The following is a 25969-nucleotide window of genomic DNA, read 5'->3' on the forward strand; positions in this document are numbered from 1 at the left end:
TCAAACTCATTTTTCACTGCAGATTGACATTTTTCTGGCCTGGTGGTATGCGAGGGGCAACTCTCTGCCAGGTTTGATGATTCTGTTACTCCTGGGGGTGAGGAAAGACTCACCACCTTCCCACTCGTTGGTGAGGCAGAGAGCAAGAGAGTCATCAGAGAGTGGGAAAAGGGAAGTGTGCTTCATCGACGGTTTCTGTATCTGTCTACTCAACAGAACCACCAGGGAGCTTCAAAATGCGTTTTCTCAGGCTGTATCCCAGGCATACTGAATCCCTGTCTCTGGGGTGTGGCCCAAGAATCCACATTTTTTAACAGGCTCCCAAGGTGAGTGTCAGAGACTCAGCTCAACTTTTGGGTGTAAACCTGTGTAGAAAAGGCCTGCGTAGCATATCATGGGGCTTTCCATGAGTGCTGTGGGAAGGTATAAAAATCCTGGCGTTCTTGATGATTCTGACATGTGACCCCCTAAAGTTGTGAAGGAAGGACTCTACACTATTTGCTGGGTAATTTGGAATGTCTCAGGAAAAGGTCATTCCAAGCCTCTAATTTTCCCAGAGCCATATTGATTATATCTATGAACAGGCTTCTCTCCTTATGCTGCAGAGGTAGACTTCACCAATGGGCAGGCAACCTAGATCACTGAGGCAGAAACTTTGTACCTATCTTTACACTCCCAACCCTATGTCCATCCATGTTATTTCCCCTCCTTAAGCCACCTAAAAAATGAAAACAAATCTCTTTTTTTCTGGGCAAATTGCTGGAAAGAGTTGGGAAATCAAGCTAACGGCTACAGGGAAAGTATTTACTTCTCTCAGGATTTTTCCCTTTTGGCTTTCCTAGGGGCTCTTAGCCTCATTCCGACCATCCCAAGACATTCTTGGATGAAATCTGGGTCTGGCAGCAGCCACACTTTAGTTGCAGTTCACTTCCGCTGGGGCTTTGGGTATGGCTAGAAAAAGAAATGAGAATAAGAGTTAAACTCTCAAAATTAATTCATCTCCTTTAGGAGGTTTTGTCCATTGCTGAGTTCTTATCTCCTCTTTCCACCAACACCTACTTACTTGGATCTTGGATCTTGACTTATTTTGGCAGTTCTTTGTGCATGTACTGTGGTTGCCATGGAAATGTTATCCAGCATGCTGCATGCTGTTTCATCTTCTCTCCATCTCTTCATTTTTCTCCAGTGTGTGTTTTCTCCCTCACATTCTCCAACTCTCATGCACCCACCCTAACCCCCTTTGTAATCAAAGACGTCAAACACTGCATTTTTCAAGCTGTACTGCAACTTCCCCCTGGTCACACTGAATGTGTTTTAACTTCATACGAGTATAAACAAAGCAACCTGGTAGTAACTGGAAGAGAGGTAAGGAAATCGACTCAAATGCTAAATTCCTCTAAGTTATACTAAGATGCTCAAGAATTTGAGGGCATTCAGGCAAGTGTGAATCAAATTAACTTCCTTGTACTTTCTCAGGGATTAAACCTTTGCTGAGGTTCAGAGAGACTTATTAACTGTACCTTTCTGATTTCCACCTGGACTATTTCTTCATGTCCTGGTGTTCTCTGTAAAGGAGAAAGTCTAGACTACCTTCAGCTCTTAATTTCCCATCCATGAAATATTCACTTTGTGCATAGTCTGCACTGACCCATAGGCATCTCTACAGATATTGACATCCTGGGTTATCAAAAGTTGGGCCAAATGTAGACAAGATCTTAGTGTGACTATCTGAATATTCCCCTCATTTTCTCTTCTTCTCTTGCTGTGGTGTGGGGTTGATGGGAGTGGTAAGGGGTGATGGAGGGATTTTGTGTGTGCCTAACCATGTGAACATTGAGAAAAAAATTATCTCCCTCCCCCACAAGGTATTTTAATTTTTCTCAAAGATTGAATAATACTAGACAACAAATCACAAATAAATACCCCTTTTGTTTTTCTGGTTTCTTTTTCAAAGAGCTGCTAGTTTCAATGTTATAAGCAAAATGAGTTCTATTTCTCTCTGTTCCTAAACCAACAAAGTGAATTTACATTGATAAAGAGCATCCAAATATTATTTTTACATGTATTTCAGAATTCTCCAATGTTTTTATTTTTCAAAGTAAAAAAAAAAAAAAAAAAAAAAAGTCATTGCTGGGAACCCAATATCAAGAAGTTTTATAACTTTTTTTTCTTATCGAATAAGATTTGAATAAGTTATGTGATTCTCACAGGCAGAGGTGTTTTTGTGGACAACATAATGGAAAGAACATTCAAAGAGGAGTAATTTAAAAAGGGCTAGTGCAACAATGAAGTCAGGCCAACTTTTTGTCTCATAGTTTTTATAAAAGAGAAAGATTGTAGGTATACATTATTTAGAAGTTATTATTTTAAAAATCAAATATTGGAGGAGTCACTTTCTTCCACAGAGAATTAATACTCAATGCTGATATCAATTGTTTGCGTGTGTGTGTGTGTGTGTGTGTGTGTGTGTGTGTGTAAGAAAGAGAGAGAGAGGGAGAATGTGTTGTATATATGACATTGATGGGGTGGGTGTGGGGGTGGGAAATGAGAAAGCAGAGGACAGGCTTTCAAGACTAGTCTTCGGGAAGTTCAAAACAAATCAGTAAGCATTTATTGACTACTTACCACAAGCCAGGCATTCATTTGGAGACTGCAAGGGATAATAGAAGGACAGGATTTGATTCTTATCTTCCAACAGTGTACTGGAAAACAAGACACAAACACATAAGTTAAGTAGCAAAAAGGAACAAAACAGGTCAGGTCAGACATATGGACTGGAGGCGAGAAAGGGCAGGAGGAAAGAAGAGGAGAGGGGCGTTGGATGGCCAAGAAAGTATAAAGAAAGGCTAAAATTTGATCTGAGTCCATAAGCATGAGCAAGATTTGGAATACACTCCACTGAGAGAAAATGAAAGAGAGGCAGGAAAGTGCGAATAATGTTCAGGGGACAGTGAAGAAGTCACTTGTCCTCAGCAAGGGTTCTTGTGGAGGTCAAGAGAATTCCAAACGGAGAGATGGGGCCAGGATGTAGAAGGTCTTGACTGAAGATAGATTTTTACTCTCGGTAAATCTTGGAGAGTTTGAGCAATAGTTCTGCAGCACTAAGAAATCTTATACTCAGATTAAGTGCTAGTGGGATTTGGAAGGTGGAGGGCAATTGACACAAGGCAGATGGCCCAGGAGAGGGCTACGGCAGGTATCTGGATATGAAGGAATAAAGGCGTGATCTAGGATGAAAGCTGTGGGAGTAGATAGGAAGGGGCAAAAGCAAGAATTATTTTGTAAAAACAGGAATGTTTGGGGGACTGGTTAGGCGTGGGAAACTATGAAAAGGAAGATGTCAGACACCCCTGGGAGATTTCAAGACCAAAGAATAAGGCTAGTTAATATTTACTGAGTGGCTACTATGTGCCGGGCACCATTCCAAGTGCTTGGTAAATATTAACTCAATGACAGAGGGAATTAGAATGTCCTCTATTTTCAGGGGAAAGATAAAGCCAATCCATTTCCAGCACGAAGAGTTTGTAACAGGGCGGGGGGTGGGGAACGCAAGTAGAAATGGCGAGCACGGGATAGAAATGGGAGATGAGAAAGAGATCTAAGACTGCAGGCATAGAATTTGGACTCACCCATTTAGTCCAATGGGAATGGCTCAAATGAACAGAGACCCTGTACTGAGTTTCCTAAAAAATCTTAAATGAGGGAAAAGATGGATAAAAGCAACCAGCAGAGAAGATAAAGAAGGTAAGTCAGATGAAGAAGGACCAAGATAATGTAGCAGGATGGGACCTAGAATGAAAGCATTTCCAGAGGAATGGCATGTTCTACAGTGCAAACCTATGAAGAGATCAGCGGGATAAGTACCAGGAATAATCTATGTATTTGATTATCCAGATCATAAGTATGATTCTGCCTCCCTGTTGAGGGCGATTGAGAATTGATTGTAAGTACTTTAATACTGCATTTTAAGTCCAGAGTGAGCTTGGGTATTCTGTGCCAAACCAGGGGAAACATTTTTCCCAATCTTAACTGATCCAAATAAATATTCTAGCTCTTGTTGTCTGCCTCCAACAAGAACTCCAAGAATATAGCCCTGGACTTTTATAAATGTCGTCCTCCCCGAGCACGATCTGAGAATTAATTCCTCTATAATTCTAGTCAAACTTACTGCTTTGTGGTTTGTCTCCTGTTTTCTTATAAGGCAAATTAATTCCATTTCTTCACTTTTTGGGTTTAGTGCTTGTGAAATATGACAGAGCAACAGCCCCTCGAGACTGGAGTTCTCTTATTATTCTATGAACATATCTCTTGACCGCCAATGTGCCTCCAGTCTTTCTTGAGGATGTAGAGAGTCGATGTGTTTCACCCTTTTCCCTGTAGACCTCCCTTATGGCGCTGCTGTAAGGGATAATTAAAAGCAAAAGGCAGACTGCTAGTGGGTGGTATAAATAATGATTAAGAGTCCAGGCTTTGGAGCCAGTCAGGTCCGGGTTTAGATTTTAGTTCTGCCAACTTAGGAGTTGGGACATCTTTTTTTCCCTCTCTCCTGACCATTGCTTCTCTTGACATTGTTCTTAATGTAAAGCAGAGGAGCATGGGTCACTCAGAATCAAATGGGATCAACCCCCAGTGCCACCAACCCTGGGCTTTCATTATAATATGACCTATTATTTAATAGCATTACTGTGAGAATTTAAACTATGCAAATCTAGAACAGAACTTGGTCTGTGCTTGATACATGGTAGCATTGTTAGAGTTCTGTTTTGTTTAGTTCGAGTAACCCAGAATAGAAATATGACTTCCATGCAATTTCACTTATAGGCTAGTAAACCGTGAGATGCATTTACCTCAGGGAGAGAAAACTCTGAAAAGGGGGAAAAAATATCAATCAGCTCATTTTATACATAATGCTAAACTACAGCAGACATTTTAACTGATTTGACTGGTTCTTAGAATGCAGCTCATAATAACAGCCAGCTTATTCTCCTTTTCATTCATGTTGCAGAGATGAAATGAAAACCAAGAGGGAGAAGTCAAAGCTGTGCCAGGATTTGAAAGCCCTAAGAGAGATCTCATTGCCAAAAACACAGAGGAACCTGGCTTAGTCTTGGCCATGTTAAGTTTGACCTGATATCAGAACATTCAGGTAGAATGGACCAATCCAAAATATCAAACTGAAGTTCGGGAAAGAGATGGGACCTCTGGTGGAGATTTCGGAAGTTTTGGTATGGAGGTGATTGTTGATGTTATGGGTTGTGACTGAGTCTCAAAGGGAGAGAGCAGAGTGAATACTGAGTCTTGGGGTGCCATCAAATTAGGGAGCTTCGAGTGAAAATGGACAGAAAAGGAGAGAGAACTGCTCTGAGAAGTGTAAGGAGAACCAAGAAATTATCCTACTTTAAACAACAAATACACAAGGGAAAGGAAGGCTGCTGAAAACTTGGGAGTGTCAGCTGTTAGAAGCTGTATAATGTCAAGGAGAAAGACGATGAAGCAAAGGCTACTGATTTTATGTTTGTTGACATTGCCTTGATTATTGATGACCTTGTAAGAACAGTTTCAGTAGAATGATAGAGGCAAAAAGAGTGACCTCTGGTGAGGAAATAGGGGCATGAGGTTTCAATAACTTTTTTTTTTTAATTTGCAGTAGAAAGAGGTAGAAAGTGAAATTGCTTCTCAGAGGTTTGAAAATAAATCTCTTTGTGACCTGCCCTGGTCAACAAAGAGTTAATGGTATAAATACACAGTAATTTCAGAAGCATTAAAGAGCACGTTTCCATAGAAACATCAACCTACAGAGGGAGAGAAAGAGCTAGGATTCCCTGACAAAGAAGGAACAGCAGAATTCTAGCCCCCACACAGTACTTCAGGGACGAATGATTACACGTTTCTTTCAGCTTACCTGTGAAGGTGCAGTTGGGGTTCCTGAGGTTGTCCTCTTAAGGATGAGGAAAGAGGGAAATGCGTTCGGTTTCAAACACTTGTGCTCTCACCTTGCTTTAAAATCCAACTCAAGGGTCAAGTCCATTCAAGAATACTGGAAAAGACTAATGGATGTCTTTAAATAACTAACTAAAATTGACTACATAAATAAACAAATACATTTTATCTTCACCCAACCTCTCTGTTCTAACCTGGTCTAGAAACAGTACTATCATGTACTATGTTTTAGAGCAACAAACACTTAAACAAAAACTCTAGCAACACAGGATGGCTGTTTGACTAGCACCTTTGCATTATAGTTTCCATCTTGGAGAATACTTCTTGATTAGATATACATTTCACCTCACTGTTTTCAGGTCTGTGATATCCCTTTCACTACTGACTAGTATTCATTTCCTTCAAACCCAGCCATACTTTTAGGGATGGTCCTCTCACTGAACTGTAGCCCGCAGAAAGCTATTCTCCAGATTGTGCTACAGGAGCCATGTGAACAAACTCCTTGTTGCTAACTAGCTTTCCTGACAGTTCACCTTCTCTATGCCCATATTCTAGTCCACTGTGCATCTGTGAAGCATCTATCTTTTGTTCCACTGGTCTTTCTTTGGACCCTAGACTCAAGAAATCATTTTATTTCTTATGTGAAAGGGCTTTATTCTTGCGACGGGTATGGTTCATGACTGAGTTGTCTAAAGACAGGGATGTGTTCTTGAATGAGTCACAGCCTCCACCACCCTTTCTGTCTCACACCTGTAGTATGATGTAACTGTGGGGGTCTCATCTCCCCGAAAGACATAATCTTCACCCAGGTATTCTGAGTCCTCTGCCTGTTGGAAACCATCCCTGAAATATCCTTCCTTTTTTGACAGTCCTCCCCTTACATTCAATATAACTGCTTCTAGAAATCCCCGCTTGAAGATCTCTGCCAACCATTACTGGGAGACTAAATCATAACCCCCTTTTCCCATGAATGATAATTATCCATAACCTCTAGTCCCAGCCCTTATAACTGAAGCCATCTCACTAATTCATTTGTTCACTTCTTTTGCTACCATGCAGTGGAGCTATTGGAAGGAGTTGTGAAATTAACATATGGTAGCTACAGAGTGGGTAGGAGCTGTGGGTATGAAGGTATTTCCAATGCGTTGATTTTGTTGATCACCTAAGGTATAGAGAGAGGCTCCAGTACAGGGAAGAACAACTTAGGGAAACTGGAGAAAGGTCAAAAGGGAAATAACCCCCTCCTTATTCTTTTCCCTTGAAACATGCCCAGGTCACTTTGGATTCTAGACCAAGCGCTTATTGCGTATATATGTCCAGGGTTTCTTTTAGTAAATCTGAAAGCTCACAAGAAGGAAAAGGCTTCTGGTCAAAGCTGAATGTTCTAGAGTAATCTTTGCTGGACATTGTTTGGCTGGTTTTGGCTTAGCCCCTGTGTACTATTGCCAGCTCGTGAGCCAAAATGGGTGTCAGAAAGGGAAGTCTTCGCCTTAAAATCATTAGTAAGCATGAAAAAGAAATATCAACGTGCTCAGTGATCAGCTACTCTTTGAGATGTTGTGGCATTTTTCTCTGGGAATGATCTCTGATGAGTTTGGATGACCTACACTGGGCTATAGAGCAGCATATTGAGCACCTAACTTATGGAAGAGGAAAGGAATTCATTCACTCCTTTTTAAAAACAAAGTGATTTTTAACTTATTTATAGCATGGAAATGTGAACTGAAAGGGAAAAAATCCAGTGGCAATAATGTTATCCAGAAGAATTACTTGGTTCCTTCCCACTGGGGAACGTCACCTAATTACTTCTGGAAACTCTGGGTTTCCCTTAGCACCTTAGCAGGTCTCACCCACAGCAGAGGTGACTAAGTGCTGTGGATATGAGGACAAAGAGAATTCCTTTTTCATTACTGAGTTCTGTGCATAGTTCTCGAAATGAGAAACTGTCTTGGTGTTCAGCACACTTGATTAATTGTTGGCATCAAAAGGCGGCATTACTAGTTCCCTAAGGAACACACGAGATAAGTGTACCACCTCCGAAGGAATTTTAAACAGAATTACATACATAGTGTTTAAAGCAGGGTTCTGGGAGGTCATCATGGGAGTCATTTTGAGGAGTCATTTATTCTAGACTAAAATGATGGGGATATGAGCTCATCGTTTGCCTTCCTCAGGAAGTGAACTTTATATGGAAGTGGTATGATTAAGTGATTCCCCACTGCAAAATACCTCACAGAGGTCACTAATCATAGCAGAAGAAAACAAGTGTTCCCAAGCCTTAGCAGTGTGGGATTTTGCGTGAATGAGAGGACATGTGCTGCACAGGTGGGTCAGCAGTCCCCCCTTATCCACATGGAATGCGTTCCAAGACCCCGTGTTTGCCTGAAACCATGGATAGTACCAAACCCCACATATACATACTAATATATACTATGTATTTTTTCTGTACATACATACCTATGATAAAGTTTCACTTATAAATTAAACACAGTAAGAGATTAACAATCAAAATTAATAAAGTAGAAAAATTACAACAATATACTATAATAAAGTTATATGAATAGCTGTGGGGCTATTATTAAGTAAAATAAGGGTTACTTGAATACAAGTTCTATGACACCATGACAGTCAGTCTGATAAACAAGGTGGCTACTGAGGGACTAACAAGTGGGTAGTATATACCACGTGAATACCAAGGTCTGACAATTAAGTTCACGATCTTGTTGCAAAGATGTTGCTAACCTTTTTAGATATCAGAGGGACTATTCATTATGAATTTGTACCAACTAGACAAACAGTTAACCAAGTTTACTATTTGGAAGAGCTGAAAAGGCTGCATGAAAAAGTTAGATGACCTGAACTTTTCACCAACAATTCATGGCTCTTGCATCACGACAGTGCACCAGCTCACACGGCACTGTCTGTGAGGGAGTTTTCAGCCAGTAAACTAATAACTGTATTGGAACATCCTCCCTACTCACCTGATCTGGCCCCCAATGACTTCTTTCTTTACCCAAAGATAAAGGAAATATTGAAAGGAAGACATTTTGATGATATTCAGGACATCAAGGGTAATGCGATGACAGCTCTGACGGCTATTCCAGGAAAAGAGTTCCAAAATTGCTTTGAAGGGTGGACTAGGCACTGGTATCAGTGCATAGCTTCCCAGGGGGAGTACTTTGAAGGTGACCATAGTGATATTCAGCAATGAGGTATGTAGCACTTTTTCTAGGATGAGTTCGCGAACTTAATTGTCAGGCCTCATACTCTGGACAAAAGATGATTCATGCCCCTCATGTTATGGGCAGGATGGAGCAGGACGGTGTGAGATTTCATCATGCTTCTCAGAATGGCGCTCAATTTAAAACTTCTGAATTGTTTATTTCTGGAATTTTCCATTTAGTATTTTAAACAATGGTTGGCTATGGGTAACTGAAACTGCAGGAAGCAAAACCATGAATAAGTGGGGACTACTATATTATAAAAAAAAGTCCAGGGATTGGGAGACCTGGACTCTGAATTTATTGTGCCAAAGAGTTGGCAGCATTTCCGCTCGCCTCAGTTTTTTTCACCTCTAACTATGAAAAGATAGACTGAGATCCAGAAGTCCCTGCAAACACTACCATTCTCTGATATTCAGGCAATATAAAAGAAAAGGGCATCACCATAATAACAACAGAAACAATAACAGCAGCTAAAACATAAGATTTATTATATATAGGTGCAGTTAGGTACAGTTCTAAGTCCTTTATGTTTACAGAATCATTGTTGTGAGGATTAATTACAACAGTCCTATGAGATAGGTACTATTATTATTCACATTTTTTTTATGGTGAAGAAACTGAGGCAAAGAGAAGTTAAATGACTTGCAAGATAACACAATCTCAGAACTGGTGGATCAAGCATTTGAGTAGCAGTCCCCTGAGTGGAGGGTCCTTGCTCTTACACACCGTACAGCACTGCTCATTGTTGTGTGTGTGTGTGTGTTTAACACATACTGCATTCCTTTCCTCTTTGTTTAACTTATCCTCTTTCTTCTTTTTATTTTCTTTCTACTCCTCATCACTAAGCACTTTGAGGCATTGTCCAGGTCTTTTCATTCCTGTGAGTGTAGTATATCTTGCTAATGAGAACATATTTCTGGGATTGGTCCCAGATGGACCCACTGGTAAACCCAGAGAATTGTTCCCTGGCCATGGCCTGCCATATTGACCCCATTTGGTGGAAGGGTACAGATGGGTAGATATGAAGCCTTCACAGCTGGTGGCATAGCCATTTCGAATGATGCTCATTGATTTAACATCTTTCTGGAGAAAGGTTAATGTACTCTACATTTTTATATTCAAGCAGAGATTATTGGGCAACTCCCAGCAATACTCCTGTATGTTCTTGCCTTTCAAATAAAACTAATTCATAGCACTCAGTTATGAAACAGAATCCAGATAATAGCTCTCAGGAATTTTTCATGGTTATGCTTAGGGGCCTGAGAAAACGTTTTCATTGCAATAGATGGTGAATTGACACATCACCTTTTGCCCCTCAAATGAATGCAGTTCAGCCCAGACTGCTAAGGGGCCAATGCACAATCCTCACCACCAGCAGGAGAGAAGAACTGTATTAAATTCATATCAGTCAGTCTTCAAGATACTTTAATTAAGATACAGTCTTCAAGATACATTAATTTAACGCTATGGACTTAGAATTTCAACAACTAACATATGGACTAGCCCAAACTTGAACTTGTTATGGTTTGCAGAGAATTATTTTATAACAAATAAATTAATGATATAAATACCATGTCAGAGAAAAATTTTAATCCAATGGGAAACAAACCTGCCTCAAGTAATCATAAGTTAATATTACAGTCTGCTCTTTAAATTAGTTTTTTCTGAAGTTCTCTAGTAGGGATCATTTTGCAAAAGTCAGGAAAGGACTGCATTCGACAGCTTAGGAAACTGGTATTTTGAATGATTTTCACAGCATGATTTAATACTTTCATATATGAAATTATATGTCCAATGAAACCTTTAAAACATTTTCAAATCTCTTTTCCTTAAAAAGAAAAGTATTGTTGGCAAGAATAAAATAATTCATGTGCTTGAAAATATTATTGTATAACTTAGGAACTGGTGGATCCAGGATTTGAACAGAGGTGGTCTCACTGCAGTATCCTTGCTGTTAAATACCATGCTACATCGACTGCTACTGCTCTTGGTAATGGTGGTGGTGGTAGTTATAGAGTGAGTGTGTGTGTGTGTGTGTGTGTGTGTGTGTGTATAATATATACTGCATTCCTTCCTCTTCGATTAACTTTTCTGTTTCTCCTCATTGTTTTTCTACCAGCATGTTATGGCATTGCCTAATCAGTCATTTGAGTGTAGGATATCTGACTAATGAGATATTCTGGGTTTGATCTCAGAAGAACCCTTTGGTAAGTCCATAGAATTGTTCCCTGGCCATGGCCTGCCACATGGGCCACATGTCCTGGGTCAGTAATTTTGGGTTCATTTTAATAATTATGAATATCTAGGTTGGGGAAAAGTTAGAAATTTCTATTTAGTCTATCAACCCAGGACACCAAACATCTAATTTTTAAATAGCTTTACCTCTTTCCCCCAATACTAGCCTCTAATTGGGGAGCTTTTAAATATTTTAAAGTTCACTATTTCTAATCCTGTAGGAAAATGCTTTTACTCTTTCAAGAAAAAAACATGTATACAAAATAGTAATTTCTAAAAGGAGACCAGAGAAAAAAATTGTTTTGAAAGATTTGTGGTTTTGCCCTTCAGGGGATGGAGTTGTTAACGTAATAGCTGTAGTATTAATCAGACGAAATGTAGAGGCAGAAAGCACGTCAAAGGAGCATCTCTGAACTTCCCTCACCAGGCAAGTAAGATGGTATTTTATAGATGAGGGAGCTGAAGGCTTTAAAAGGTAAGTGACACACCAAAGACACAGCTGTAAAGTTATAGATAGATTTTCAGAGCTAGAAAATTGTAAACAAAGAGTCAAGAATTCAAGTTACCTGCCTGGAACTATGTTCCTTTATTTCTTTGCTCTTGCTAACTAGAGAATGGAAACAGAGAGCTGTGAAAAATTCCACAATTTTCGAGGCATGGTGGTGAGTGGACAGAGCACTCGATGGGGGGTAGGGGGGAGGTGAGGACACCTGGATTCGGTTTCTAGCCCTGTCATCTGATCTTGATAAAGCCACAAAACCTGTCTGGACATTATCTGCTTTATCTGAAAATGAAAGGGTTAGATGAAATAAGTGACTTATGTATCTTATTACCACATTAACAGACATTAGTTTGTTTAATCTAGTACCTTGTAAAAATATGGAGGGCATGAGTATTGTGGGGCCAGGGCTCTTGGTTTGCTGGGAAAATTCTGGCAGAGCTCTTTGGGATGCCTCCCACATAGGGTACCCTGCTAAATCATTGCTTTAAGTATCAACGTGGCGCAGTGGATGAGCTCTGAGCATCAGCGTCAAAGTCAAAGAGGCACAAGGGATTTTTACCTCAGTCTGACCCCATTAAACCCACTGGAGTATGACTTTGGCCATGTAAAGCAAATGCATTGGCTCTGAGCCCATCAGGGTTCTAAGCCTCTTTCTCAACAGCAGGAGTCAAGCATGAAATGAGATGGATTTTATTTTATGCAATCTGTATTACGGATCTCCATAGCACGGGACATGACATGTGACATGAGAATGCTAAAATGCACGTCTAGGGCTCAGCAAAACTGATTTCATTTCACTTAGTGATACCGCAAAAAGACACAAAGCTGAAAATTAGAAGACTTGACCTCCAGCCCTGAAGAAACAAGTCACCTTGGAAAGTTAGGTAACCTCTTGGGACCTGTTTTCTCTTTTCTGAAATTAGAGTTCTCAACGGATATTTTCTAACTTTTCTTCTAGTTCTAGCAATCTGTGATTTGTGTAATATTAGAATTTTATGAGATAGGCCATCAGGTTTCCTACAGGTCAAACTACATCCCAGAGACAAATCCAGCAATTTATTTTATATACCCAAACCTTGATGGGGCTTCCTGGGAATTAGAGTCTTAGGGGCAGAGCTTCTGATTTTGGCTGCCACTTGAAGCTAGGTTTTCTGATTGCATACTTGAGGATAACATGTTTTTTTAAAAAACAAAATAGCTGTGGCATCTCTTAATCTTATAGTTTAATCCTTTATTGACAATATATACTTGGAAGATTTGAGGTTTTAATTAATGTTCAAAATTGACAAAGTGCAGTCAGGTCCAAAGATAGTTGGATAATTTCATGTCTTATGGAAAGTTAAATTGATTGATAACACTGCAATCTCCATTCCTCCATTGGGTCTTGTTAAATGGAATCATTACACTTTTGCTCACTGAGGTCCAAAATGTGGTAAGTACTCAAATCATGCAAATATACAGAGGGTGCCAAATAATTGTATATACATTTTAAGAAAGGAAAACTGTATTAAAATTGTAATACTCGATATATACCGATAGCAAAAGATGAATACAAGTCACGTTTGACTTCTGCAATGACAAGAGTTGCTCTAAGTGGTGACCATCAATGTCTAGACACTGCTGATTACAGTGAGCTACTGCTTGAGCAACGTGGACCAAAGAATCCATTTGTATACATTTTTTTGGCACCCCTGCTATTCTTTTTCTGAATACTTCTATTATATTTGTATTGCATTTTATATAGATTTTTAAATTCACTATTTCATGTCATCATCACAGCAGCCTTATCTGATAAACTGGAGGTAACAATGGTGTTGCCATTTTAAAAAGAAAACACTGAGGTTCAGATACCAAGGTCACATGTCTACAAGTGACCACACTCCCAATTATTTTTTCACACTTTTCATTACCAATGAATGGATGGTTTGTTCTGCCATTAAAAGAGCATCCTTGCTCAAGGAGGGTGTGTATTTGTTAGCTCCTCACCAATAGCTGAATGTTGGCGTGTCAGAAGGAATTACTCAGAAAAACACAGTGAGAAATGATTAATGTAAAGAGTGCTCAAGGATAGGAATGATTAAAGGATACTTTGGAGAAGAATGTTTTGTATAATGTCATAAATTTTATTAATAGTTTTGATAAGTGTCAAATATATGAGAAGTGACCAGATAAAACAAAATGAATCCATTGACCTGTAAGAGGGTGAACATCCCAGAAAGAGAAAAAAACTATAAGGAAAATCAGAAGGCTCTGGAGCAGGAATAATTAGAGATTTAACTACAGAACAATTACATTGTCCATGAATATGGTTTATTTTCTCAAAGTTTGAATTTCTCAACTTATACACTGAATTCAGTGCTGTCTCATTTAAAGAAGTCATGGTGAGGGGCTATGTACTTAGTCCATTCATGTTACCTATTACTTAAATTATTTTTGGAGCTTCTCTTTTATAATTGCCCTCTGAAATGGACACTTTCTTTTAAATATTCTTAATGGTGTTTTAGATAAAGTCAGAATTATTCTGAGCCATGTCTGGTGAAAAGGAGGGTGCTTAAGCCAGGTAATTTATTATCCTCTCTCCCTCTTTCCTTCTCTGTTTCCCTCTCTCTCTCTCATCATCCTTCCTTCTCTCCCTTGTTTTACCCCTTCCTTCCTTCCCCCTCTCCCCCTCCTTTCTTTCTTGCTCCTAAAAAAAGACGAGACTACATTTTTCGCATATCTCATAAACCTTCCCTGAACACTTCTAGAAATTATTCTAAACAATGCAGTATTGTAGTAACAACATATTTTCCAAGTTAATTATGTTGGGTACTTAAATTTTGGTTTGTTTAAAATAGTTTGTTTTATACTCTCGTAATTATATTCCTTGAAATGAGTTATATAGGACTTTGGTTGGAGTGTTGAAGTTGTTGCAAACTACAGGCGATGTGACTGTCATCTTCTAACTAGTCATGGGCTCGAGCCAGCATCACTGAGCTGAGAGATGAAGAGCAGCACAGGGAATGGAGAAGATGCTAAGTGGAACATTGGGTCAAATTAGGGGTGCTACACTTTTACCGATTGGAAACGTCCAGAGAGATAAGAGGATAAGAGGAGGGAACTTGAAGCCATAGCATAGGATAACCTCATGAAGGAACCTGGGTTATGTGGCATAGGAGAATCAGGGTCGTATGATAAAGAGGACGTGGGACAGACAATATGGCTTAAAATGTAATTTCTGCGCCCAATTTGCTGTGCAACATTGGGCAAGTAATTTGACCTCTCTGTGCTTCAGTTTCCTTATCTATTAAGTTAAAATTATACAACTAAATGAGCTTAAGGTTTCTTCAAATATTAAAATTGATTTTAAAGGGATACATGATAAATGTCTTGAAATGCTTGAAGAGGTACCACATGAAAGAAGGATTATTGGACCATGGCTGTGTAATATCCAAGGAGAAGACCAGGCTCAAGGGCTTGCTGGGCAGTGAGCTGGCTACCTTGAGGGTGGCACGTGGAGTGGCAGGTGGAGTGATACGCTCCCCATGAGTGGGAGTATTCAAGAAGAGCTGAGAGGGCTGATTTTATGATGCTGTAGAGGGGAGGCATAAACTTTAAGAAGTGATGAGCTAGTTCATTGTGAAGGTTTCTTTCAATTCTGAGGTTCAAGGAATCTCTACTCTTTGAGATCTCCAGGGCTCTTGGTTGCACTGGTAAAACTACCTAAGACCAGAGAACGACAGGCTTAAACGTCCCAGGCAGCTCTGGAAGTAACAAGTGGTCCATGCGAGTCTGGCTCATGATGCCTAGTCATCTTTATCATTGCCTAAAGACGTGCATCCTAGCAACCTTGTTGCTTACGCCACTGTTACCTGGACGAGTCAAAAGAATCTCACCATTTCATTGAATGAAAAGACTTAAAAGAGGAACCTTAAAGCTGCATCCGGATGCTTTCATCTTCTCCCCTTCAATGCAGTATTAGAAAATCACTGTTGGCCACATCTCTGAAGCCCTTTAGAACCCTCATGACCATGACTCCTTTTGCTTCTTGGCAGAGACACATCTCACAGCAGCATCAGGCCTAGGGCTCCAGAGTCGCATGTCTTGTGGACACAGAGCTAATCATTATTGATTCCATGGGCCATGATGATAAAGGGACATTAATTACTATCAGCACAGTTGCACTAACGCAGTTGTAATGAGCATGCCTGTGGGAATTCCCAGCGAGGGAACTCTCTTCATCAGATCAGAGCAGCCAGCAAGGGAACGGTGTGAGCTGGGGGTGCAGGTGTTGAGGAGGAAGACGATTTCATTTATCTAACTCTAGTTAGTACCAGAGTTTCTGCTAATTTATGTGCCTGTACCAAGAGCGCTCTGTGAAATGCCTCTTCTTTGTTCCCCCTGTGCCCCAGTATTTTCTGTGCACTATACAAAGTACAATAGCCCTGGTTCCCAGATGCAGCTTATGGAACCAGATCCCTGACTGCTGGACTCAGCTCAGAACTCAGAATTATGGGTTGGGCAGGATCTTAGCAAGAATTCAAAAACATGTGCCTATCTCTGGGATGGGGAGAGACCATAAGCTCCAATAGGCCACCTTTCTTAGCAGAAAATTGTCTTGGTACACTTCCATTTTCTTTTCTTGTCTCTACCACCTCCGCCCTTTAAACCACCTCCTTTTTTTGAATAATAATTGTTAACACTTAATGAGGGTTTACTATGCACCAGGCCTCATTTAAGCCTACAAACCTAATAAAGTAGGTTTCTCTATTACATTATTTTCTTGTAGCTAGGGAAAAAAAGTGATGTTCAAAAGTCTAAGTAATTTGCTCAGAGTCATAGCTATAGACTCAACTCACACTCAGAGCCCTTATTTTAAATGATTGTATTATCTTCTCATATTTTTCCTAATAGGTGAAAACTTGATGACTCTATTGCATAATCAAATGGGAGCTCAAGAGGTACCAAGTTTCACATAGTATTTGTATATTTATCTACGTGTATATCTCCATCCACCTTTCTCTCTCTCTTCCTAGCTATCTTCTTCCCGGCATACTTTCTTCATACTTTTAACCTTCCTTTTATTTTATCTTTACAGGTATTTGATCAATGTCACTTTTGAGGGGAGAAATCTGTCCTTCAGTGAAGATGGCTACCAGATGCACCCGAAACTGGTGATAATCCTTCTGAACAAGGAGAGGAAGTGGGAGAGGGTAGGACATGTCTTTGGCAATTCTCCAGTAAACTAGAGGGGCAGGGATGTAAAATTTTGCGGCACATTAAATGAAAACAGTCCCTTGGTTTGGGTATCTGAGCTGGGGAACAAGAGATCAATATTTTGACAACATAGGAGAAATCATTTCTCAAATTTGTATCTCCATTTTCTTGCTATGTTGGTTAATCAAGTGGTTATTTTCTTTATATATTGCTATTTTTATTGATTATGGTGCTGTCTGAATCATGACTTTGTTTTAATGGAAGAGTAATTCATATACAGCATAACACAATTTGGTGAAGAAAGCGAATCAGTGGTACAATTTAGAAGTCACGTCCTACACAGTATACTGGGGAGGCCTGTGAAACCTAACTTATGAGCAGCGAGGTATGGATGTACTGTGTTGAGAGGCTTGCCATGCAAGGCTCTTCTCAGTATCTCTCCCAATGCCAGCTGATCACAGTGTCTGAAATTCTACCGTTAGAAATTAATTTCTGTAGATGGCAGGCTGCCGAGGTTTAATTCCTGGCTCCTCTACACACTAACGTGTCTACTTAGGAACTTGGACAGTACTCTTAACTCTTCGCGCCTCTACTTCCTCATCTGTAAAATGGGAATAATAATAATAATAGTACCAATATCATAGGGTTTTTATGAGGATTAAATATAATAATATATGTAGAGGACTTAGAAAGGTGCCTGGCACGTAGTAAGCACTCAATAGGTATTAGCTTTTATTACTATTCCCGATCCCTAGTTAAATACAAATGTTTCTGAGAGTAATGTCATCACTGGTATTTCTCGGAGTATGTCCTGCAGGGCATTTGTCCCTTGAGATGCTTTGCTGAGAAATGGTTTTGCAAATAAATAAGTTTGGGAGATGCTACCTACTGTTTCTCACTCTGGGAGATTCTCAGAACATATTAGCATTTGAAAGTTCAGAGATGTCTTATAGCAAAAAACATCTTTCATTTTATTTAATTTGGCATTTCCCCAAAATTGTTTTATCACAGCACCCCTTTGTGCCTGAAATTCATATTCTGGGAAACACATTGGGAAACACTGATTTAAGGCAATTTCTATAAACTCCACAGGCTAGTTGGCTGAGAACAGGCTTTAAGACGTCAGGGCTCTGACTAGAATGGAAACCATGTTACGTATTTCTAGAGAAAGTAGCCAGGAAAAGAGGCCAGAGATAAACTTGAAATTCAGTGTTGTCACAGAGAACCCTGGAAAGGTAGTTGTATGACTGCTCACTGGTGAAACTGGGCCTGTGTGACTCAGGTAGTGGAACCTAGGACCTTATCCTTCAAACTGAAAGATCTCAGTGTGTCTTGTTCCTCATATCGAAGAACAGCTATAAGGCTTACATTATTCCTGGTATTCTTGATTAAAGTTGCCCTCCCTCCTCTGAGTTGTCATTTGTTCAAAAATGGTTGTTCCCTGGGCTCCTGCTCTTCACCCCAATCAAGCTGCTTCTCACTGCTGCTGTAGAGACAAGATGATTTAAGAAGTGTGCTGGGACCCTCCTGTACAACAGGCACTTCTCTGTATCTCCAGAAGAGGATTTATTAATAACTGAGGCTTCATGCATGGCTCAGAAGTCATCCAGCTGGGGTAGCTTTTGTGCAATAAACTCGTGATTATTGTCTCAAGTATGGGGTATCGCAAACCATCGTTTCTTAAAGAGACACCACTTGCTGTCACTTGTACTGAGTTCTCTTCCTTAGGCTGGACTCTGAGACCTGTGGTGCCCAACCCTTTACAAAACTAGACCCTCCTTCCTGGAATTGGTATCCCTTCCTCCTTATCAATTCTGCCTTTACTCTAGCTGTTGAATGTATTCCTTTCTTTTTATTTGATCGAAGGACAATGTGATGTGCCTCCCCGTCCTCGATGCCCACCCTTGTCCATTCCGGTCAGTCCTGGGCATGGCTGTAGGTGTCCTTAGGCACGATTCTACTTATGTTCTTTCTCTGCCCAAAGCCTGCTCAAAGCTTCTGTGGTTTATGGATTCAGTTCAAACTTCATCTATTCTTGCATCCAAGGCGCTGGTCTGCCTTCCAATGCCTGTCTTCTCTTCCTCGTTGTTTCCCGTCTCACTAACAAGCTGCATTGGACTCCTCTCTGTTCTGAGAGTGTGTGTTGCTCCCTGTACAGCAATGTCATGATGTCTCCTTTTCTTGGGAAGAATTGTGCAATTATACAAATCATAACCATCCTTTGATACCCAATTAAAATATTGCTGTCTCCTTCCCTGATTTTTGAGACTTAATCTCTCACTCCCTTGTCCCCTGTAGCTTTTGTCCATACCTCTGTTGTAGAATTCATCACATCTGCCTGCGTTAGAGTTGTGTGTACACATGCTTCCAGGGACAGAGGCTGTGTCGTTTATCGTTGTATCCTCACAGCACCCTGGAAGAGTGTGTTACATAGAGCAGTTCGATAATTATGTGCTGAATGAATGAGAATCATTACATTGCAAGAGTCTAAAATCTATCGTTAAGAATCCAAGTTTATGCTATTGCCCTTGACATAATAGCTGAGTTTTGGTTTTTGTTGTTGTTTTTGTTGCTGTTTTTTGTTTTTTGGTGGAAGGAGAGATAAAATCTTATGTAGGTTGATTTTTCATGGATCATGCTTTAAGTGTACTAAGGGAATTCGTTATTTAAAGAAATTCTGTTCTTTATCTTTTTGTAAAGCATTTTGGGAATGGTTGGAGTTATGGAATAGAACGTTTTCACGTCAATTTGGTTAAATCAGGGAACACTGCTGACAAAAAATCTTTTGTGTTTACAGAGTTCCCAGAACTACACAGCTCCCAAGCTTGGAAGTCCTTGTTAGGACTCACTTGTGGGCAGAAAGGGGTGTCAGGAGCCAGGCACAGCTCCAGGGCATGTCTGGGATGTGGAGAAACTACACGGCGGGAAGTTGTACCTTTTGTTCCACTGTTACCCTGGTCCCCAGGACCTTTCTGCATCCTCAGACTTCCTAATACTACTTCAGAAGGTCCCCTGTGGTCCAGGGGAGATTTAGTGTCTGTGGACTCCAGGCAGGCAGGCACCAGGGTAAGGATTCTACAGTGCAGAGATGGATACTGGGGAGATAAGCAGGAAAGGAATCTGGATTTGTGGAAGAAACACGGGCTAAGAGACTGGACTCTTAGCTTCTCGTCATGCTCCTAACTAGCTGTGTGACCTCTTTTCGCTTCACTGGATCTTTTTTTCCTCATGTCTTAAAAGCATGGCATGAGATTAAGAAGATTTCTAGGGTCCTCTCCAGCTCTAACTTCTGGGTTTGCAAACTCACATTGTAAATAAATAGAAGCTTGGAATGAAAATTGGGGGAGAGCTGGAGCATATAGAAGGAACCAGAGTTCGTTTTTAAGGACAGTAGCTCCCCAGGCATATTTGTCATTCTTGTCATTTAGATATATATCGTCTCTTCCGACGGCCTTCCTTAATGACTCAAGCTACAGTAGCCACCCCGTCACTCTGTCACAACGGTTGATTTTAATTTTCTCCAATATACTTATTATCTGATGTATCACTTATTTGCCTGCTTGTTTGTTTGTTGATTGTCTCTTCACACCAGGACAGATGCTTCATGGGAGCAAGGACCTCATTCACCTCTACAATCCTTACACTTAAGAGGAGTGAACACTCAAAAGATCATTGTTGAATAAATGAAGAATCTGTATGCTTAGGAGCGTTAGAATATTGACCAGCCATTTCACCTGTACTTGAAAATTCCCCCTTTAGACAGAGTGGTTTACTGAAGGCTGTATGAAAGCAGGTACCTTTCCCACCTTTGCAGTGAATGCTCTGAGTGCCAGCAAAGGGCACAGGGCGAGCTTCAGGGACGCTTGTTTCTGGGGAGGCATGCCTGAACAGTTTCAACAGGAAGCCCCAGGAAGATTCATGAAGTTGTTGAGGCGAACCCTGTGATGGAATTTCACAATATTCCTTCGGGTTTTTAAAAACTAGTCTCAAAGCTACTGTCTCATAAATGTGGTTCCTTTCAAAACACTTAAAGTCAAGGCCACATAGTCCATGGGACTGAGCATAATTTTGGAAATCAGAAAGAGTTGAGATCAATTACCCAGGTTGCTGTTTATCAGCTGTGTAAACTCAGTGACTCATATTACCTGGGTCTATCTCCATTTTGTAAAATAGGGTTTTATGTTTGGCTTTTATAAAGATGAAAGGAGATTTCTAGTAAAGCACCAGTTAATAGCAACTGACACATTGCCAGTATTCAGCAAATGTCAATTGGTTGTCCCTACCCTTCTTGTGTAATTTTTTAAGATAATATGTGCACATGGTAAAAAAAATCAAATGATACCCAACAAGAGTCAAATGGTGAAAAGAATATCCTCTTATCATCTATGACCCTTGGTTTCTCCAAGCCCCTCCCCAGAGCAATTATTATTCCCAATGTCTTATGTATTTTCTCTGAAAATACTCCAAGTATATACAAATGTATATATTTCTTCAGCTTCCTTTTTAAAAAACAATTAGTAACTGCTTTTATTAACTTTTAATGGGATCCTATATAATTATCCACTAAACAGGCATGGGGTGTATGTGTAGCTAGAAGAGCAAAGAGATCTCTGGATCAGAATTATATTCACAGAAGTCCAAGTACATCTCTCTGGTATTTGGTAATGTGGAGAAGAACATTTAAAAAGGAATACACACACACACACACACACACACACACACACACACACACACGCATACACTTGCATAGCATAATGAGTTGGAAAGGGTAGGGAATGGTGAAAAAGAATTGTGTGCACAGTGGGTTCATTTGTAAGTGGGGGACAGCTGCATAAAACTTGCATTAAAAATAGTCTGGTGCAGAGAAGCAGTTCCAACAAGCGTTCAGACTTCTGTCTTTATCAGAGCCTCTCATGATTTGCTTCATTGCTACTGCTCTCTGCTTCCATTTAATCGTTCCTAAAATGGGGATAATAAAAATGAAATGCAGTGGGGGTGTGTCTGAGTAACGACTTCAAGAAATGATGATGGTGCATTTTCAGGCTGTACGATGTAAACAGGCCTTAAAGGGACTGTCCGGGTCAGAATTACAGGGGGATATGTATGGCTTGCAGTTCTGCTTGTCTTTTCCCCATAGAGACAAGAGGTGTGTTTTATAAGCCCACTCCCTCTTCTCTGCCTCCATCTTCCAGAACATGCCCTTCTTTCTGTAGATTAAAACATTCTCAGTTTGTTTGGGTCATTCCTTGAGCTCCCCAAACCCGTTATAATTTTAGGCTTGCAATATCTAGGAGACAGTATGAACCTCAGGTATGGATGATACGGGATACTAGCACCTAAGGACTAGAACAATCATGTTCCAGAATGATCCATTTGGTGATAATACAATGCAAGTTGATCACTGCTATGGCATATTCCACTTAAAAGATGTTTGACTGACAAAACAGTCTGTCCATCCCCTCCCATGTGCCTACATGCCCGTAAACACACACACACACACACACACACACACACACACACAGACTCACTCAAGTATTATACAAACTGACAGACGGCTCATGAACATAGGAACCACGTCTGTTTGGTTTTCCACTGTATGTCTATGCCCAGCACAATGCGAGACTTTCCTGAAGAGGCTGGTAAATATTTGGTGATGGCCCAAACTCACTTGTACAAGGCATGCTCCACCTCCCAGGCTCAGGGGAGAGGCCAGAGAATATCCATGCCCTTTCCAAACTCTATACGGGGTGTCTGAGGACGTGAGACAGAAGCTCCTCACGTCAGGGGCTTTTGTTCTGGATCTCCTGATACCACCGTTTGACATGCTATTTTTGCTGACTTTTTACTGAGTACTAATATGCATCATTGGATTAAGGGATTAGAAAACAGGTTTCATGGAGAAAGGCTGCGGGAATTGGGGTTGTTGAGGGGAAGACGAAAAGGTAATGTGGTGATGACTTACTCTTTTTAAATGTATGAAGAATTATTGTTCCAGGTGTTGAGATCAGCTGTTCACTTTCTCCTCCTAGACAAAACCAGAGTAAGTTTTTTCTTAATAGAGAGAAGTGTTGAGTACCAGAACTGTTAACAACCCCAGGGGATGACTTTGGAAGTCCTAAAAATCAGCTATGTCCTCATATCGCTCTGTAAAGTACAGTCCTACCCAAACAACACTGCATGAACTATATGGCATTGAGAGAGTTTTCTGTTCTCCCTTCACTTCCCTTCCCTTCCCCTCTTTTCCCTTCCCTTTCCTGTCCTCCCACTATAATAACTGAGCACCTACCATGAGCCAAGCGTTGCACGCACCAGGTTAGCATTGTAGTTTTCCTCGTGTCAGGGTGTGGGGAGTACATTGTAAGGAGAAAGAGGTGCTTATTGTGACACTTTTCTATAACCTACGTTGATTTTAAATTTTATTATTTGATAAGGAATAATAAGTGGGTGGGTCTTTCATGTTGCTTACTTAGTAATGACTGCTAATATATATTTTATTTATGACAGTGGCTTACACACAGGGCCACTGGATTACATGTTTTTGGCTGTCTTTCCAAGTTGTGGTTATCATGAACTCTCACATCCAAGTGTTCCCTTCTCTTGTTCCCTGAGCTCCAAGAGCCATGGCTTACCCCCTTTGCCTACACCCATTTCTGAGATTCCAGAAAGAGACTGCTATGGGCTAACCCCTGGGAGTAGGAGGTGTGCCCTGAACCCCCAAACTCACAACACCACTGTTAGACTTAATCCACAAAGTGAAGCTGCTACTCCCATGTCTGTTTGTAAAGTAATTCAAAGAGAAGAGCAGGATGTATTGGGGGAATAGACTTCAGAATTGTCATTTCAGAAAGGCTGGTTGTCTTCATGTGCTTGTCATCAGCCACTGAATGAAATGGATAAAATAAGAAGATAATCTTGGTTGACTTTACTTTTGAAACCTGTACATGCTGACGGGAGAAAAGGCAAAATTGAACTCAGAGACTAAAGCTGGCTTAACCTTGGCTTAAGGAAACATGGTAAAGAGGAAAGTGACCCCGCAACCAAAATATGGCTTTCATCCATCTTGTTTAAATTTTATTGAGTTTTTATTTCATGACAGTTATCTGTGGTTGGTTCTTGAGTCCTCTGAACTATCTTTATAATTCTTAGGTTGTAATGTTTCCCAAGTAGTGATATTGAAAATAGTGTAGAGGTTAGAAGACTCTTGTGTTTATATACAGGTTAAAACAGTATTTATGATTGTCTTATTATAAAGGTAATTTATGCTTATTAAAGACATTACGAGAGATAAAATAAAATTTACCTATGTACACACCTACAAAGAATTAGCATTTAAATTTTTCTCTTTCTTACTGATGTGTTTTCAGTGCATGTTGTGTATATATGTGTATGTTATAACACAATACAATGTGATACAACAGACTTGGGAGCATAATATATGAACAGCTTGAAATCTACTTTTTTTCTCTTGCTATGATTTTGTAGACATTTTCCTATTTTATTTCAAAAGCATGAAACTTAATGACTGTCTAATAATCCATTGTAAGGCTATATCATGCTTCTTTAAACTGATCCCTCATGATTAGATATCCACACGTGTATTAAATAGAGACTCTGGTTCTCATGAAAATAATTTCAGAGTTTTTGATAGTCCAACTTTGATGCCGTAAGACGGCTTTTCAAGGTAACAAGGTTTGACCACACTTCTTGTTATCTAATGTCCCTATTAAAAATGACAGCCCTGAATTTGAGAATGGCTTGGGTTATATATTATAATTCACTGATAATCAGGGGCACATATGCAGTTGGTGTGGAAGGCTCTCCTTTTGATTCCTGGTCTTTAAGGAGTCACAGAGGGCTTTCTCTTTTTGACCTGATTGAGTGTACTGTCCTCTAACTTTGCTGATAACAGTATTTCTTATCATTGGTAGTACATCACACAGGGAATGGGGTTAGCCATGCTGTGTCTGTGTCTTTCTGCAGCTTTCATCATATTGGGACCATTTTCTGGAGGGTTGTAGGCTTGTAAAAATCAGGCCCATGTTCCCGGGGAACTAGTAGGGCTCATGCTTGGTGCACATCCTTTCTAGTGCTATGTTTATCCCCTTGGCAACAATAACCCAGAAAGAAGAGAGAGCAATCCCCTTTTTCGCCAGTGGGGACAGCACCTGGTTAACTCACATGCCCACAGGCGATGTGCCTCAAGACTGACTGGGCTTTTTAGCAGTCAGCTGTATGTATGTCCCACCAAACAAGTTACTTTTTGCATATATTAATCGCGTATTGACTTTATCTGAGAGCTGAAGTTTTACCTTAAAGCTATAATATCTCAATGTCCTTCGTACATAAGCAAGCCTCTAATGACCTAATACCCGGAGCTTTTCTGCTGGGAGTTGTTCCTACAGTGACGATGGATTTGTGCTAGGCCACACACCGTCTCTGTCTCCATAATATCTATTTATGAGAGCTTGCCAGAATCAGGGTAAAGGTAATTCGTGTACACAGGGAGAGAGGCTCTTACCATGGCATGTTAACTCTGCTGACGGACCTGCAGTACAAAGATTTGAAAGGAAGTGTTGGCCAATTAAGAAAACAAGTTGTCTTTAAGAATTAAAGCTATTAATAAAAAACATAGGCACAAATCTCCCACAATAGCCATAGAATACAGATTATCTGGGGTGATGTTATTGTTTTCTCTATTAGAATTAGTTCTCATCATAATTTGGCGAACATTTCAGTTCATTGTGATATATATATATATATATATATATATATATATATATATATATATATATATAGAGAGAGAGAGAGAGAGAGAGAGAGAGAGAGAGAGAGAGAGACCTTAAGATGGCTTGGGAGCCCCCACCTCGTGTGA

The 25969-nt window shown here is 40.1% G+C and overlaps 1 protein-coding gene across 1 annotated transcript in view; it reads left to right on the plus strand.

Annotated features, from left to right (window-relative positions):
* The window catches only part of GRIN2B (glutamate ionotropic receptor NMDA type subunit 2B), a 420579-nt gene that overhangs the window by 279335 nt on the left and 115275 nt on the right, over positions 1-25969 (plus strand). The window contains exon 6 of the mRNA XM_074325986.1: positions 16979-17093. Within this exon, the coding sequence (XP_074182087.1) occupies positions 16979-17093 (115 nt within the window). The remainder of the gene's footprint in view (positions 1-16978; positions 17094-25969) is intronic.

The sequence above is a fragment of the Rhinolophus sinicus genome, linkage group LG02, assembly GCF_036562045.2.
Source record: "Rhinolophus sinicus isolate RSC01 linkage group LG02, ASM3656204v1, whole genome shotgun sequence".
Lineage (NCBI taxonomy): Eukaryota > Metazoa > Chordata > Mammalia > Chiroptera > Rhinolophidae > Rhinolophus > Rhinolophus sinicus.